We start from the raw sequence: 17,335 nt of genomic DNA on the forward strand, positions 1-17,335 counted from the left end.
AATGCAAATGAATAGTGGACTAAATATAACTTTGCACTTAAACTTTAAAATTCTCTAATTATTTCTCTGTATGAACAGTAGCTCCACAGAAAAATATATCAATGCTTCAGAAACACAAATAAAGAGATTTTTCCAAACTGGAATGATTTCATGTCCTACCTATCATTTTCCCCATATGCAGATGCTCTTACACACCACACATACACCTCCTGTGGGACAAACCAATGCTGGATTCTCTGCTCAGCTTTGAACTTGGGACTGCAACTCCATGGTAATACTTAAACTGTAGTGGAACTAAATAACAAGTCCACGCTCTGACCTGTGGACCTGATCAACCTGGCCTATGGTAACGGTGTCAAAACCCCACCATTGTTTAATTCTCTCTTGCAAATGCCCTTGTATTCTGTCCACTGGGCAACAAAATGGAGCAATGTCTGTTCACTGGCACAAGACTTAGTAATGAAAACCATTTGCCTGCTGTCATATGCCCTTGTGTACACTTGCAATGTGGCTAAAATGCAGTCACCCCTGTACCATGACCAAACACCTGGATGCTGCCTAACAAGAAACAGCAAAATTTTATGTGACAAGTGTGCTTTCAGTTATTAAACAGGGAATTTAGTTTTCAGGTGCCTTTGTAAGAGGCTTCAGGACCTACTGCAGCTCTAAGCTTTGTGACTTCTCACACGATACTCTAAAGTAGTTTATTTCATTAAAAGCGTTCCTCATACTAAAGTGCGTGTGCAAGGCTACTTCTCTACTGCTACTGAAAAATTACATGCCATAGTCACTGGGTTACACCTCACAAGACTGTATCAAATTTGTGTCTTAGACATAAAGCACGCACTTTCAAGCACTGCTTAAACGTTGGGTGTCCTGGTAGATGTTGGTGAAATCAAATTTCAGTGTAATGGCTACATAAAGACCTCTCTAGAAGGCACTAACATCGCCCCAAAAAATCAGTTTAATCTTGAAGCATGGTAAATGTTAAAATTAAAATAATTATAATCATTTAATGGCTTAATGTGAATGAAATCTACAAGTCACTTTAGTAATTTATGAGCACCCACCTTGAATGTGTGAAAACAGACACTGGGTTTAATCATTATTTAATAGAGTGCAAAGGGCAGCTTTCAAAGATTGCGCTAACCATCTACTGCAGCCCCTAATATCTTCCTGTGTAGGTATGCTATATATGCTATATATATATATACACATATAGCATATTAATACACATATATAGCAATCACTTTGCCACTATCTGGACGTAAGAGCCACACCTGTGTAAAGCTACAGGTCTGCAAATCCCTTTTCACTCAACTAACAGGGAACTGCTGAATTGCTGAGAAGAGGGGGGAGGAGAAGTGGGTGGATGGAAGAATTGAGGTAAATACTCCTTTTTGGAAAAAAAAAGGAAAAAAAAGTTTATCACCTTGCTTGATAACAGCTGCATCACACAAAATTTAAACCATATATTCTAATATTGTACTCTGGTTTTGAAGCCTCTGTGGTTAAGGGGATTTATAAATAACTACAGGTTTAGACTTAAGAACAGAAACCTTGGATTTTCACAGATACCATATAAATAGTAGTTTTGCTCTTTTCCCATGCTTCATTTTTGGCAAGGTCTCAACAGCCATTAACTAATAAACTGAACTCAAGATCAATGTTTTAAATCATTTTACAGCTGTGATTACAAACTGCTTTCAGCTAATACATAGGGTTGGTTTTTTTAGCAGTTCTCAGGGGAAGGACTGCTGAGATCATGCTAGACTTTGAAAAGGATAAATTCAAAATCACCACCTGAACAGCATGATTTTGAGATACAATCTCAGTTTGAAAAGACTATGCATATGTGTGCTTGCTACTAATGTAGGAACCTTAGCTCTCTGACAATTTAAGGCATATGCAGCTAGAGCCTTGATGATGAAGAAATACAAGGCTGACAAGAATCATTGCCCCTTTCACCTGCAATGCTTTTGTAGCATAGGTAGCATCATACATTCTAGACCTATAATTGCTGGTATTGCTGATTTAAAAAGATTAAACAAATAATGAAAGAAAACTCAGGCAAAAAGTAGGTGAAATTAAAAGATATGAAATAAAGTGAAAAACAGTGGGAGTGATGGACCCAGAAAAATCAGAAAGGAGAAGAATGACAGGCACCCTATTTTAAGTTTAATAAGCTAGTCAGTCATTCATCATATTCCAGCACATTATATTCCTGTAAAGAAATGAATTGTGAAATAAACGATGCACTGAAACTTCTCTGAGAATGAACTCTTGCCTTTCCCACTTGCATCCTTCCAACATTTTCTAACGACTTTAACTGGTGCTTTTGTAATCAAAGAGAGAATTAGTACTATCACCTTTCATTTATTAGTATCAACCTTTATGCCACAAAATTATTTCATAGTGAAGCCAAGTACCTACTTAAGGACAAAACCCTCCAGGATTTAGGCTAAACATATTTGTGAAACCGAATGAGTAAGGTAAATGGTTGCTAACAGCTAACATAAATGAAACCTAAAAATGAAGTTTTCATTTTTGCATTAACGTATGTTGTACTAAGTAACTGAAAACACATCTTGATATTGACTTTAAATTAAAAAGTGGGAGAAGTTGTGATGCACAAAAAATCCTTCCTTTGCTTCTGGGATGTTATTCATAATTTATTATTTGGTTTTAGCATTTCTGCTCTCACACACTAAACCCGAAACAAAAGCAAAACTGACATTTATGAAATTTCTAGATTTTGAACAGTAACATTTTCTTTTAGTGTTTGTTACTGCAGAAAAGCCAATATTCAAGGTGAAGAATAACAAAGGCTGAAGATCTAAACTGGCTACCAAGATGAGCAGGTATAAGACTGGGATGCTAATTTCAAAAATCAAGTCCAAAGGTACTTCTGCAAACTAAATGCATCATTTTATAAATTGGTCATTTATATAAACTAATCTAACAGCTGTTCAGGCAAATAGGTGGGTCTGAATGTCGAATATTCAACATTTTAAGTTTCTCTAGTGAATTATACTTCTGTGCTTTGTTAATCAGCACAGGTAGATTTAAAGGCAAGAACAAACAAGTCGTATTTATGATATCATGCTAATAGTTATGATGTTGATATAGCAAAAGAGATAAATATAGATAAAAAAGAATATACTTAGTATAGCCATTTCATTGCAGGCAAAAATAAAAGAAATCCACAAATGAATGGTAAAAATGAAAGGTTAAATTGTAAAAATAAAGGATATTCACAAATGACATACAAAGAGGCCTCCAAAATGAAACTATTCTTTTACTACCAGTGATAACATGGCAACCCACATAATACTAAGCAAACAGATTTTCTGGGTTTAGTCCTTTTTAATCTCCAAATAACAAATTACCCTACCACTAACAGACAAGACTGTAATCTTAGCTTCAGCAGACAACATCTTGAAATACTTCATGGTTATCTGGAAATAAACATCAATGCAAAGGAAAAGATCATTTGTTCAGTGTATTTCAGAAGGATTACTAAAAGTCTCAGCTGGATAGTCACTTTTTTTGGATGATCTCCTACTTTACTACTTGCAGACAGTACAATATGAATAAATAGCCTAGAAAATCCCAGAAAGCTTTATCATCTTGATTAGAGATAAAGTTTAACTTCAGCACTCTTAAGGGGCCAGAAAATACTCTTAAATGCAGTAACTGCTTGAATTCCAGAAACAAAAGTGCCAACAAATCCATTTTCTATGGGAAAATGATTTTGAAAACAGTGAATTTTAACCATTTCTGCATAAATCTTAACTTCTATACATACTTTCAGCAGTGGGAACAGACTGACTGAAATCAAAGAGATTAATCACAGTGTATAAAGCCTGATAAAATTATGGACTAAAATATTAGTATCAAGGCAAATAGCAGATATTCCATTTGAAGCGTATCTCCTTTATCTCATTTCTGAAAACATGCTACCTGAAACTATTAGGGACTCAAAGAGATGGCACCTAAATGACAATGAGAAGAAAAACATATATTTCAAAATGCAAGTTTGACTATTTTTTATGTTAAAAAATTAAATTTTCTAGGGGGAATATTTCTTTAAAACTGAAAGTTGTCCCACAGTATTTGCACAGCTGATGCTCTTCAATTGCAGACACATGTAATTCAGGGAGGTTGCAATAGCAGAAAGGCTAGTTTGAATGAAGTGATCATACCGGTTACTGTTTTTGTTTTGACAGGACTGCTGGCATACTCAGAGGCTTGATTTGACTGCTGCCTTGCCAAAGGTGCACTTCCAACTGATGCTTCATCCTCTTTTTTCCGAGTTGCTGACACACCCAGCGGAACAGTTCCTACAGACTGCTAGAAAAAGAAATGCCTTGTGAACCACTCTAAACCAAAACACGTTAGTACTCAAGACACTGTCAGAAGCGTAACTTAAACTACATATTTTGAAATGTATAGAAGACAACTTGAAACAATGATTGGAGCACATATACTTTGAAAACAAATTATCAAACACTACAGTCAGACTTGCACTTGTAATCATTTCAGTCCTGTTAAGCTGAAGAAAGCTCCATGATAACAACAACAAAAAAGTGAAATATATTTTATTAACTTAAAATATCATCCTTGTTAACTAATCAAATGCATGTGAATAAACCTGGATGATCACCAAAGCAAAATCATTATCTAAATGTTTAATGGGAACTGGAAAACTGTAGCCAGATATGAAGATACTAAAGTTTTGAAAAGAAATGTATCAACCGTCATTAAACTTTGAAAAAGATGCATAGGTATTTATACGTTATTGTATTTCCTCCTGACATTTCAAATATAAAATTCAGTTCTGACCACTACCAATTTTGAATTGTTTTGTCTTTCCAGCACATCAACAAATTACAAAATATTCAAAATATGACAGTGTTAAACAAAACTGAAGGAACTGAAATCTAGTTTGAAACACCACATCCTTATTTTAAGATTAGGAAACAGTGACATGCCTTAATGCACATGGGTTCTGGAACTGGAGGTTCACAAATGAATAGGGTCTACTGGCTTCACTGTTACTTTTTTTATTAACGTAAGCTAGAAAAGACAAAATAATTCAAAAAACTGGATCCTCAGTAACAGTTGGCTGTTAACATTCTGCTATAGCATTAGCTGCTATATAAAATGTAGATGTATCATGGTTGACAAAAAGCAGAATATTTCTACCATTGATTTTGCAGAGGGTTATCATTTAAAGATGACAAAAGTTTTTTCCTAAAGATCAGACATTAGGCTTACAAGCATCTTAATCAATTTTGTGTAATTTAATTTTGCTGGTATTGAAGCGAAAATGTAATCCATATAGCAGGGTAACGAGAAACCTCACACGTTGCAGTAGGAATCTCTGTGGGAAACAAATTCGTGTGAGGCGGGCAATGTGCTTGTAAATTTTCTCCAATAGAAAACAGATCACTGAATCAAGCAGTGTGCAACACGTGCACACATATACAAACCCCAAAACAAACAGAAAAAGCATTTAATTGGAGGAGCATGACTTCCAAACGCCTTAACCGTTTTCCACTATAAAAGTAAATTAAAATAAGAAAGACAATTAACTATTTAATCCCACTCCAGTGAAAACAATCAACTTATATATACAGCGGTATGCAAAGTTAATAGGAAAATACTAATGTCAATGACAAACAGAGTTCTCATCTCTCCTCCTCCCTCTGAATGTACAGTCATGAGCTTTGTCTCCAAAAGCACTAAAAAGTCATTCTGGACTATACAGTAACATGCCACTTTGGTGTCCTCTAGCTATTACAACAACAACAAAAAACCATCAGCTTTGAAAAGACGAGCTTTACACCACAGAAATACTTCCCATGTGCATACAGAGAGAGAAGCTGAAGTTTTATAAACTTTCATCAGGCATTTTTCATCAGTTATGTTCAAAATGCAGCAGTTCATCTGATACAACCTGGCATAAGGCAAAGCCATCTGCAGCTTTGCCGTGACAGCAACTGTTGAGCCATAATTTGGCAATTCTGGACATAACACTGAAAGAACACTGACTTGCCAAAGTGAAGCAAGAGTTTCTGAAGAACAAACACAGACAGTGCAAGACAGTACTAAAGATAATAGGTTGGAAATACTGTCTGAAGCAGCAGTATCTATTCCTGAACCCCTGAAGAAATGGATCAGCAAAATATAGTAAGTTACACCACTAGTCATATACTGAAAAACATCAAGGCTATCACAGCCAGACAAAGCTGGAAAAAATTATGACCAAATCTTGAGTGCTTGAGTGCTGATCTGGACAATGAAACAGCTGTTTCATCTTTGCTCACTGAAATCAAGCCTGATGTTGCTGTTGATGACGCCCAGTACAATCTTGTCAGGTTTTTGGCATAAGATTTCTGGTTAAAAGAATGCAGAAGATGAAAGATCAACACTGAACTAGATGGAAAAGGATCATCAAGATTTGGGTTTTAGCCACAAACCAATGAGGAAATTGTGGCTTGGGAAATAGCAGATGACAAGAGCCCCACAGCTGTACGAAGAGATGAATCTGATGGGAAAGGAAACATTGCAGGCAAGTGCTATCATAAGCATTCATCACAAGAATCCAAATAGATAGCTATAAAGTAATATGTACTATTTTAAGTTTAATACACCTACTTGGGATGTAAGCTTTATGGTTACTAATTGGTAGTGTTACAGAGCAGATGACAATTATCACATAAAGTTAAGGAACTATGGCAACATTTATATGAGATTGTTTTGTTGACATGAAGTCAAATCAGATTCTTTTCTAGAATACTGACCACAGTTTTATCAATGAAATAATATTTTGTGCCTATTATACACTGGGTACTAGATTAGTAGTAATACATGGTACTCAAACCAAGAAAATTTACTACTTTTCCAGTGCAATTATTACAATTAACTTTTTAAGCAGGTGCTAAATCTACAGGAAAGCTATCCTTTTCCTAACTTAAAGTTTATTGACAGAAATAATCTAACACATTACACACCATGTTAAGGATGTGTACACAAACCACGCATACATATATGCTATTCATGCATGTAAATGGATCAACAGGTACATATTATATTTTTATTTTACTTCATACTGTGCAGTCAACATGACTTTGGAAATTATAAAGATCTAAAATCAGCAAAAGGCACAGACAGTAACAGCTAAAACCCAACCTGCCAACAATACCAAGCCCCAGGTATTTCCTGATGTATGTGGAGATATGCCAACTAACTAAAATATCCTGTAAAGAGGGCTAGTGGAAATTTGCCCCAGGTAGAATAAATTAATATTTTACTTTCCTTGGGATTTTCATTAATTAAATATTTTATTTCTGAATTGTAACCTCCCACAACTGTGAGGCTATAGAGGATTCAGGCAGATCTGGGAACATGAGAAATGTGTTCTAAAGAAAACTTGACCAACTGAGTAGATGAGTAATTTCCATTTGAGGGATGCCTGGACTGTCACATCCCTGATAACAAACCAAACAAAGCAAAAGAATATTCCAAGATAAGAACTTACATATTATTAGTAAAGGGGGAAAAACAATAAAAAAAAAAATAAAAAAAAGAAGCACTGGCTTGTGAAATGCTGAATTCAGAAGCACCAGCTCGGACATGGGTTGCCATCACTAAAATGGCACCAAAACCTGCTATCCCATACAGTGGATACTGAGTGCACAAGGATTGATGTATACATGTGCAGTAACTTGCAAGCAGCAAGCAGGAAATAAAATTAATGAAATCTTTGGAATAGGGACAGATGGCAGTTCCACTCAAGAAATGCAAGATCACTGTCATGCAATCACACTACCTGCCTCAGAGAAGAATATTCATGTATGCTGCAAGACTGTCCAAGCTGTGCCAGAATGAGCTCCAACAATCAGGAGGATCTACCCTACCTGCCTTGCAACAAGTTCTAATATCATGAAATCATAATCGCTGCTTGACTACAGAGTTACATTTCATTGTTTCGATTTCTGAGATAAGCAATATAAGCACGCACCTAAATTGCTTCAGAAAGCTCAAAAAAAATTAGGCAATAGGCCTGGTTTACAATTAAAATTAAAGTAATTAATAAAACTACATGAATTAAGATTAAATTAACTCCTAATTAAAAAGATGAGGCATGCTTAACCCCTGGGGTTCACAAAAGCACCATCTTTCCTGGCAGACGATCTTGCTAATTCAAGTGAGTGCTTCAGGTAGGAATTTCAGGTATGCTTGGAAAACTGCTCTGCTGATAAAAAAGACCAATCATTGATTAGCTGTAATTTTTCCAGACTTATGTGATGAACTGATGTTAGCCAAGAATCCCCACATTTTCACCAATTGCTCTCTGTCTGCAGTTTCAAGGGGCCTCTGAAAGTAGAAGATATAAGGTTCAAGTCCCATGTAGTTTTAGCTCCTTAAGTAAGCAGTAACTCTATTCGCACATCCTTCAGAAACTTGATTGCTTTCCTAGGGGTAAGAGTGGCAGATCCTGATAGGGATAAACACAGTGCCTTTGGCCTGCAAGAAATATCAGAAATCAAAATCTATTATAGTTTGAGAAATCTTTGCAGATCAATAGAATTATGTTTATCATGTAAAAATGCTTGTTTTATCAAAGCCTGTCCTAAATGATAAAATTATAATATTTTATGATGAAATGACAAAAGGTCTGTGCTTGTGTGGGTTTGTTGTTTCATTTCTGCCAAACTGAATCTTATAAGAAGTGTGACTACTCATGATTAATATCCACTTACGCTCCTCAGCAATGGCATTATACTGACCTACGTCCAACACCACCAATTAGGTAAGAGGCAATAATGGACAAGACTATAGATATAGAAGTGGCTTATTCTGCACAATGCTTTCATTTCAAGAAAGCAACTGAAGAATTACACCACATATTTCTAGTAGCCATGACAGAAATTTAAAAGCAACATGCCCATTAGTTCAAACTCTGAAAGTGCCTCATGGACTTTGACTGGAACATTCTCATTGTTTCTGTACTTCAAAGGGGAGAATGGAAAACTTGTAGATGAATGTTGAAACTGAGAATGGATAAAGAAAACCAAGTTCTGTTTACACCCATTTACCCTAGAGCACTGACCATATAGCCATAACAGCAACCACAGTGGTCATTATTCAAATATGCAACAGCAGTCACACTTTGGCATGCATTGTCGCTTTGTGACAAAAACGTAATACACTGCAATGCCATTTGCTGAAAGCATCTGGCACCAAATATTCTGTTGCATTTAAGAAAATATGCTGAAGCCTTAAAGACTAGTTCACTGATTGCAGTGCCAAACTTATCATTTAAATAGCTTCTCTTTCCTTTTGCCATTTACCTTCAGTCAGACTTTTATAATCCTCATTTATCATTCATCTCACTTTGCAGACACCATCTAAGAATATATCAGGGCACAAGATACTGTATACTACATAAACATGGTTAAAACATTTCTAATCTAATTGTACAAAACAGACACACTGGGTAAAGGAGGGGAGAAAGTGCAAAGAAGTAACTGCATGAACCATGTAATACAATGGCCCCAGCAATTACACTAGATGCACAATTCTGAGCTGCTGGGAACCAAGGTGCAAGCAGAGGTAGGATTAGCAATAGTCTAACAGTAATAAATGAAAAGGGGTTGTCCTCGCTGAGCTGCATGTGCCCCCACACTCCAACACAGCAGACATTCACTGTTCTGTTCCAGCTGAATAAAATCTCAGTCAGGCCAAACAGAATTTACATTTCTTGGTGGCTTCATCACACAGAAGGTAACACAGTACAGCTCTATGGAAAAATAATTGAAAATCCACATTTTTTGTAAAAATACATTTACTTCTATGCTTCTATCCTCTCCTACTTCAGCTTACAGAGTTAAGTACGTTCTGGTATTTCTAACTTTTCATGCTTTCATACAAAACCATGCCACCACACTTGTATTACACATAGTAAATGTTGCAGTAAAGATATAAAATGCACATACTACCAAACTGGAACTACAAAGCTGAGAATCCCCTAGGCAAACAAATCTGAAGAAGTTCTGGTATGTAAATGCATACCTGTCTCTGTGGGGAGCCAAACAATCCCAGCCTACCATGTATGCAATCAGAAGTTTATATGGCTATAGCTGTGGTCTCAGATAAATGAATAATTTGATTTAACTTACTGAACTCAGTGTTATTACTTGACAGAATGTGTATACACATCCAAATGTACTGAAAGATTTTTCTCTGTGTTCAGATAAAACTCTCAATTTTGACTTACTCAAAATGACAGAGCAAAAAATTCTGTTAAGCAGACATGAAAATAATTTCAAATGACTACACAACTCCAAATGCTAATAACTTTAGAAATGTGATACAGTAATTTTAATTGCAATAGATCACAAACAAATTTAAAAGGCCAAATAAGATAATGACAGAAATTACAAAATAACTACTTAATCAAAATTTGGGTAACAATTTGCCACTGGTGATCAAAACCATGGAAAGGTAAGTTTCTAAGGTAGTCACTGAACCTTTCTTGTCACACAGTACACAAGCACAACCAAAAGAGAAAACATTGAGGAACAAATGATTATATATATTAATGTTAAGACTTTTATATGAATGTTTGAAATAGTCAGGCTCAATTATATTTTAGATGTATACATAACAGCACTGCAAAAGTAAATAAATGGTCTGTTTTAAAAAAGAGGTACACCGGGAAATGTTGCACTGCTCCAGTAACGATGCAGGAATGAAAAATAACTTAACAAATTAAAACCAGTGTAAAATTATTAAAATGATAAAGCAACAATTCACACATTGAATTGCTCAGATGGTGCTGGTGCAGAATGAGCTTAATGGGACTCAGTGTTTGACAATAACTACCTGCCAAGGTCATTCACTCACAAGAAACAGAAATGTTTATAGATGTGTTAATCCTCCACTTCAAGGGCCCGGTATGAAACTACCCTGATGTGCATAGTGTTCTATATTTATGAGAGAAATATCAAAAGGTTCTTATATGGGCCACCTAATAATAGACCACTTGTAACTGAGACAGAACATTAGGCTCAATTATGACAAATTTCAGTTTTAGAATATTCTACTGGTTTGTCAAACAACAGTTAAAAGTAAGTTTAAAATCAGGCAAATCCTGTGCTCTTTCCAGGTAAGGAGTATGAGGCATGAAAATTAAGGTCAAGAATACATCAAAGAAATCCTTGTGCCATGCAGACCCACAGCCTTAACTTCTTGTATTTTTTTTTCTGAGCACTTCACATGCAAATACATGCTTTTAACATCATATACAGAATCTGTTCCAGTATTTACTTATGTCAAGTTAGGAAATGTATGAGTCATCTTCTCTTAAAACGGGTTTTAAGAAGAGTAATGATTTTATAAAAAATTATGCAATTATTAAAAATACCATCCCAAGCAGTTAAATATGATTTATTCTCCAGACACAGGAGGCTTATGAGGTCTTAGTAGTTAAAAATAGTTGCAAAATATGGATCCTAAGCAGAGTTCACCAAAAAGAATTCTCTATTCTTCTAATTAAACATTATAAATTAAAGCAATGTGAAATGAAGATTTTACTACACAAAAGCTAGCATTTTTAATAATTTGAAATAAGATCAACAGTATAGGCAGCAAACTACCAAGAACAGGGTGACAGAAAAAAAATATATGCAGTAAGAATGCACTACTGGCATAAAGGAAAGTTTCCCCTCTCCCCATTCCAAAAATACGTACCTGCTGAATGTGTCTACCAGCTCGTTTCTGAGGTTGGTAGGTAAGCCAAGTATGCAAGACTGGATCGATGTTAATTGCTAATCCTTGTATACTGGACAAGAGCACTGCACCTATAAACCATAGAAAAGAAAAGAAAATGTAATCTCCTAAAGAATCTCCATGTATGTGTTCATTTTTCTCACACACAAATGATCCTTGCTGCAGACTTCTGTTTGGATTGGACTTATGAATGTAATTTAAATTCCAATCAAGAACAGCAATTAAAACATAACCTTCAGTAACTTCATGAAAGTGAGAAACTTGCCAGCACTACCAGTTAGGGACACACATATTAAAAAAAAAAAAAAAAAATGGAAAGAAAAAAGCAGAGAATTACTTTTTGATTTTGCTTATTACAATTTTTGCCAAGAAAAATACTTGTTTTCACAAAGTTGTATGTGTAATTCAATACACACAACACCTTGCCTCAGATTCTCAGCCAAAAATAACATTATTCAAGAAATGAGCCAGTAATAAGACCCTTGAAAGAAACAGAAAAACATAATGCATGACTCCCCCAACCTCAATACAGAAAAACTTGGTCAAGCACAGTGGGTTCTTTTAAGAAAGATTGGTCAACTTTAGGTTAGAGTTCTGCTTAAAGCTGCTCGGGATAAAAGTTTTCCATGTAAATGTGGCCATTAATATTCTTTAGTGGACTAGTTAGGCAAAATAAGGAAAATTTTTGAACTCTGCAACGTTGGCAATTCTTGGTATTGTGAGTTCTTAGGATTTTATCCTAACTTTTCAAATGTATGCAATTTTCTTTATATTCACTTTTGAAGTCCAGGGATTAGAAGATAAGGCTACTATATCTTAAGGCACAAAACAGAAGAAAAACTCAGTATCCAGAAATCTTAGCATATACTTCAAGACAAGGACAAAAAAACCAAATTTGTGAAGTGCTATTTCCATTAAAGCTGCATTAAAAATCTGATGATGTACTAGTGAGGCTTTTGTTTTAATAGTACAGGTATAGTATCTATCTATAACCATGCCAAGTCCAAGGTCCTACACCTGGGTCGGAGCAATCCCAGGCACAGCTACAGGTTGGGCAGAGAAGAGATTCAGAGCAGCCCTGCGGAGAAGGACTTGGGGGTGTTGGTTGATGAGAAAATGAACATGAGCCGGCTTCAGTGTGCGCTTGCAGCCCAGAAAGCCAACCATACGCTGGGCTGCATCAAAAGGAGCATGACCAGCAGGTCGAAGGAGGTGATCCTGCCCCTCTACTCTGCTCTCGTGAGACCTCACCTGGAGTATTGTGTGCAGTTCTGGTGTCCTCAACATAAAAAGGACATGGAACTGTTGGAACAAGTCCAGAGAAGGGCCACGAGGATGATCAGGGGACTGGAGCACCTCCCGTATGAAGACAGGCTGAGGAAGTTGGGGCTGTTCAGCCTGAAGAAGAGAAGGCTGCGTGGAGACCTCATAGCAGCCTTCCAGTATCTGAAGGGGGCCTATAGGGACTGCTGGGGAGGGACTCTTCATTAGGGACTGTAGTGACAGGACAAGGGGTAACGGGTTAAAACTTAAACAGGGGAAGTTTAGACTGGATATAAGGAAGAAATTCTTTCCTGTTAGGGTGGTGAGGCACTGGAATGGGTTTCCCAGCGAGGTTGTGAATGCTCCATCCCTGGCAGTGTTCAAGACCAGGTTGGGTCTTGGGTGACATGGTTTAGTGTGAGGTGTCCCTGCCCATGGCAGGGGGGTTGGAACTAAATGATCTAAAGGTCCTTTCCAACCATAACCATTCTATGATTCTATGATTCTATTGCAGCAGAATGTAATTGCAGAGCTATAAAATTCAAAAGCAAATGGATTAACAAAGGCATCACTTATACAATACAAAGGGAACCACATACATTGAAAAAGTGTGGTAAATAGTAATCGGGTTTTTTACCTTTTCACATAAGCTTTGCAATTCTACACCAAAAAAAAATTAAATAATGAAATAAATAACAAAATAAACTCAAACCCAGAAGTGGAGAGGGACTCTTCATTAGGGACTGTAGTGATAGGACAAGGGGTAATGGGTTAAAACTTAAACAGGGGAAGTTTGGATTTGATATAAGCAAGAAGTTCTTTACTGTTAGGGTGGTGAGGCACTGGAATGGGTTGCCCAGGGAGGCTGTGAATGCTCCATCCCTCGTGGTATTCAAGGCCAGGTTGGATGAAGCCTTGGGTGACGTGGTTTAGTGGGAGGTGTCCCTGCCCATGGCAGGGGGGTTGGAATTTGATGATCTTAAGGTCCTTTCCAACCCTAACTATGATAAATCCTGGTTACTGAATGGTCCCAGCACCAAGTTCTAGACAGTTAGAGTAGTTCTAGAATTCAAAGAATTGTAGTTCTCAAAGCAATTTGTATTATATTTGCCCTATAGTATGCAATATAATTATTCAGCAATCTGAACTTGATGATAATTTCAAATAAATTCAGGAAGTTTGTCACATAATGTACTTTCAAAAAAAAAAAAAAACAGAAAAAAGACACAGCTCAAAACAAGTAACACATCATCAAAACTGCAAGTGGAAAAACAAAAAGTCATGAGTTTATTGTATATAACAAAATTTTAAAACCAGCTGAACTCCAAATGGCAGAAGAGCCACCAGCCTGGGATGACGCATGCAAAGCCAGACAAGAACAATGGGAAAACGGCAGTCATGAAATACACAAAGACAAATGATCTGCCTTGCACAGGCTTGGAGTTGGAACACACACTGTGAGGAACTCCTATACACAAACTAGTGTCTGTAAGCTGATGGTTTTAAATGTCAGTAATAAACCTTAGAAATAAATCTGCAGTTTAAAGCAAAGGCAATGTCAAGTATACAGTAAAAGGGTAACATGCAATTAAGAAGAGCAGTAAATATGCCTTGAGGCAAGATCTGGAAGAGACCAAAAAAAGGAAGCAGAAGGTAACAGCATAAAGTATATGCTGCAATCATTAGCTTTTATAAGATATTTGGATGCCAAAATAAGAGAATCCTGCATCTTTAAGAGATACCGGCTGTTGTCAGCAATACATAATGAAAGGTTTAATGTGTATGTGATATGACAAGTGGGAGTCAGAGACCTCCCAAAGAGTGAGGAATAAAGTCAGTCTACAAGCAAAGTCAACAAAAAATCCCACATTTAGAACAGACTCCTGAAAAGAAAAAAAAACAGTGTTACTGCAGCACATGATGCTAGTTACTTGGTACAGTTTCTTGTTTACTGCAAAAAAAGTAAACTGAAACTAAAAGGTTGAATACAATTAAGTTCTTCTTTGAACTGAAACTATCTTTTCACTTCAATGAAGTCACACTAACACAGTCCCATAAAACTCTGAAGTAAGGTATAACAGAGGGCAAAATGGTTTATTTTTTCAGTTCTCTTTTGTCCCTGACAGATTGCACCTGGAAGGAAAAAAATGAAAAACCCAGTACAAGTAGTCAGATAAGAAATTACATTATCTGTCATTCAATTTGACTATCAGGTAACTCTGGCCTCCTACCAAGCCACTTCTGCCACATTGAATTACTGAAATTTACTGCCATATTTACTACTCAGCCACTACATTCTAAGAGCAGTCCAATCACCACCACCTATGTGAAGTTGTTTTCTGTGTAACAGCTTTCTTCAAAATAAATAACTAGTAGTCAAAGAAAAGTTTCTCAAACCCCCCAAAAAAAAGTCTTAAACTCATGTTTTGTTGCCAAGAAGTAAGAATTCCCCCCAGATTTCAAGGAAGATCTCACTCATGTGAGGACCAAGCTGTAAGTTGTCAGCAGACTCCTTACACGTCTAAGAAAAAAAATCAATTGCTATTTTGTCTCTGTCAAAATGCGATGCTCAAGTTTCCTGGCTTTCATTAAGATTGTGGTGTTTTCTCCCCTCCCATTTTCTCCTTTTAATTAAATTTACATTTCAGAAAACAACAGACCTTAGTCCCACACCATATGAGGTTTCCTTTCCAGATCCCAGCTCTTGCCAGTTATCTATTACATCTATCTAGTAAATTATTTAAAAATAAGAACTGAACCCGACACCACGTAATCACTGAACACTTGACAATTTTCTCAAATGTCATGGTGTCGTTTGTGAGGCACAGTTTGGGCAAATAACTTCTTTCCTATGTTTCAGCTCCCTCCTGAAGGTATGAACCAAGGGGATGCTGCAGGCGGGCAGCAGAAGATGAAGAGGAGGCAGCAGAGCACAGATGTGCTTGGCACTCCCATCCTGCAGACAAGCTTCCTGACAAGCTTCCTTGGATGATAACAGCTGCAGCAACAGCACTGGTCTTCCCAAGGGACTGAGGCGGGGGGCGCTCCAGAGGAGAACGTGGGGCCTCCTGCACTTAAGCTGGCTCTGCCACCACCTCTTCCCACCTTGTGCTGAGCAAAGGCTGCTGGAGGAACAGGGAGGAGAAGGGTCACTAGCCTGGGGCTCTAGCCCTACCCTCTCCTCCAAAGTGAAATTCAAGCATATAATAATTGGGAGAAAAAAGGGAATATGGTACACTTCTGGTGGGGTGGAAGAAAACACCTGGTGGATACAGCTGCAGAGAAAAAGAAGCTAGAGGTAAAGGCATCTGTCGTGGACAGGTGAAATGGGGCAGAACCAAGCAGCAGAGTGGTCCCGAGGGATGCTCAGTGGTCATAAAAGAATGAGAAAAGGCTTCAAATATAACAGGAGTTTAGTGAAAAACATTTACTAGGAAGCACAGACGTTAATAGTTCAGTCATAAATTTACTTACTGAAACTCAGCATACAACAGTAACATACTATGACGCACTAGACATTGAGAAGCAGCCTTACTATTTGTGCAATGTATTTACATAATGTAAACTGCATAAATTTGCACTGCATAAAATGCATTTTCTCGCTGAAGCAATTATTGATCACCCCCAGATAATTCTTTCTCTGGTCTGTGTGTGTGCAGTATCCAAACACATCCATATTGCTATATGCAGTAAAAACTTTCAGTAACACATATTTGATATTCCTCTATAAAATGAACAGAAAACCCTCTGCAGGAAACAGAAGTTTAAGTTACAGTTAATGTATACTTTCTGTTGGGGAAGGATCACAAATATGAACAAAGGGAATGACCTACAATAAAAACTAATTGTGACAAGCTCTGTTTATTTTTAGTAACTAAGTAACTAAAGAAAACATTACCATCTTGCTACATAAACTGCACCACGAATTATTTTAGCATTGAGCTTATGACTCCTAGAGGTCTCAGGACACATGAATGATAAGCAGGTGCTTACACAGTTTGATCATCATTAATTAGTACCATTAGCATTATTAATTTAGTATCCAATTATTTTAAAGGCTAAGAAAAAGAAGAAATAATCTTTTTACGCATTATCTTACTGTGGTGAAGGGCATTTCCACTAAGGCATACTATAAAAATGCAGATCTCTGCATATTACAGTCAAGTGAAGAGTTCTTTTTTATAAAAGTATATAGGCAATTAGCTTTTTCTGCTAGCTGACTTGGAACAGATGCATTGTAAATCATCAAATGCGGAAACATCTAACAGTT

The 17,335-nt window shown here is 36.7% G+C and overlaps 1 protein-coding gene across 9 annotated transcripts in view; it reads right to left on the reverse strand.

Annotated features, from left to right (window-relative positions):
* VPS13B (vacuolar protein sorting 13 homolog B) overlaps positions 1 to 17,335 on the reverse strand; it is a 439,608-nt gene that overhangs the window by 234,811 nt on the left and 187,462 nt on the right. For 8 of the 9 annotated variants that reach the window (XR_009742462.1, XM_061448010.1, XM_061448006.1 and 5 more), the window contains 2 exons: positions 11,764 to 11,873; positions 4,206 to 4,353 (listed from right to left, as the gene is read on the reverse strand). Coding sequence is in view for 8 of the 9 variants with exons in the window: in XM_061448010.1 (XP_061303994.1) it covers positions 4,206 to 4,353; positions 11,764 to 11,873 (258 nt within the window). In the remaining variant the exon portion in view is untranslated. The remainder of the gene's footprint in view (positions 1 to 4,205; positions 4,354 to 11,763; positions 11,874 to 17,335) is intronic. The other variant, XM_061448008.1, reaches the window with a different exon arrangement.

This window comes from Pezoporus flaviventris, unplaced genomic scaffold (genome assembly GCF_033815535.1).
Source record: "Pezoporus flaviventris isolate CSIRO_AGI_PZ_B2104156 unplaced genomic scaffold, CSIRO_AGI_Pfla_v1 ptg000007l, whole genome shotgun sequence".
NCBI lineage: Eukaryota > Metazoa > Chordata > Aves > Psittaciformes > Psittacidae > Pezoporus > Pezoporus flaviventris.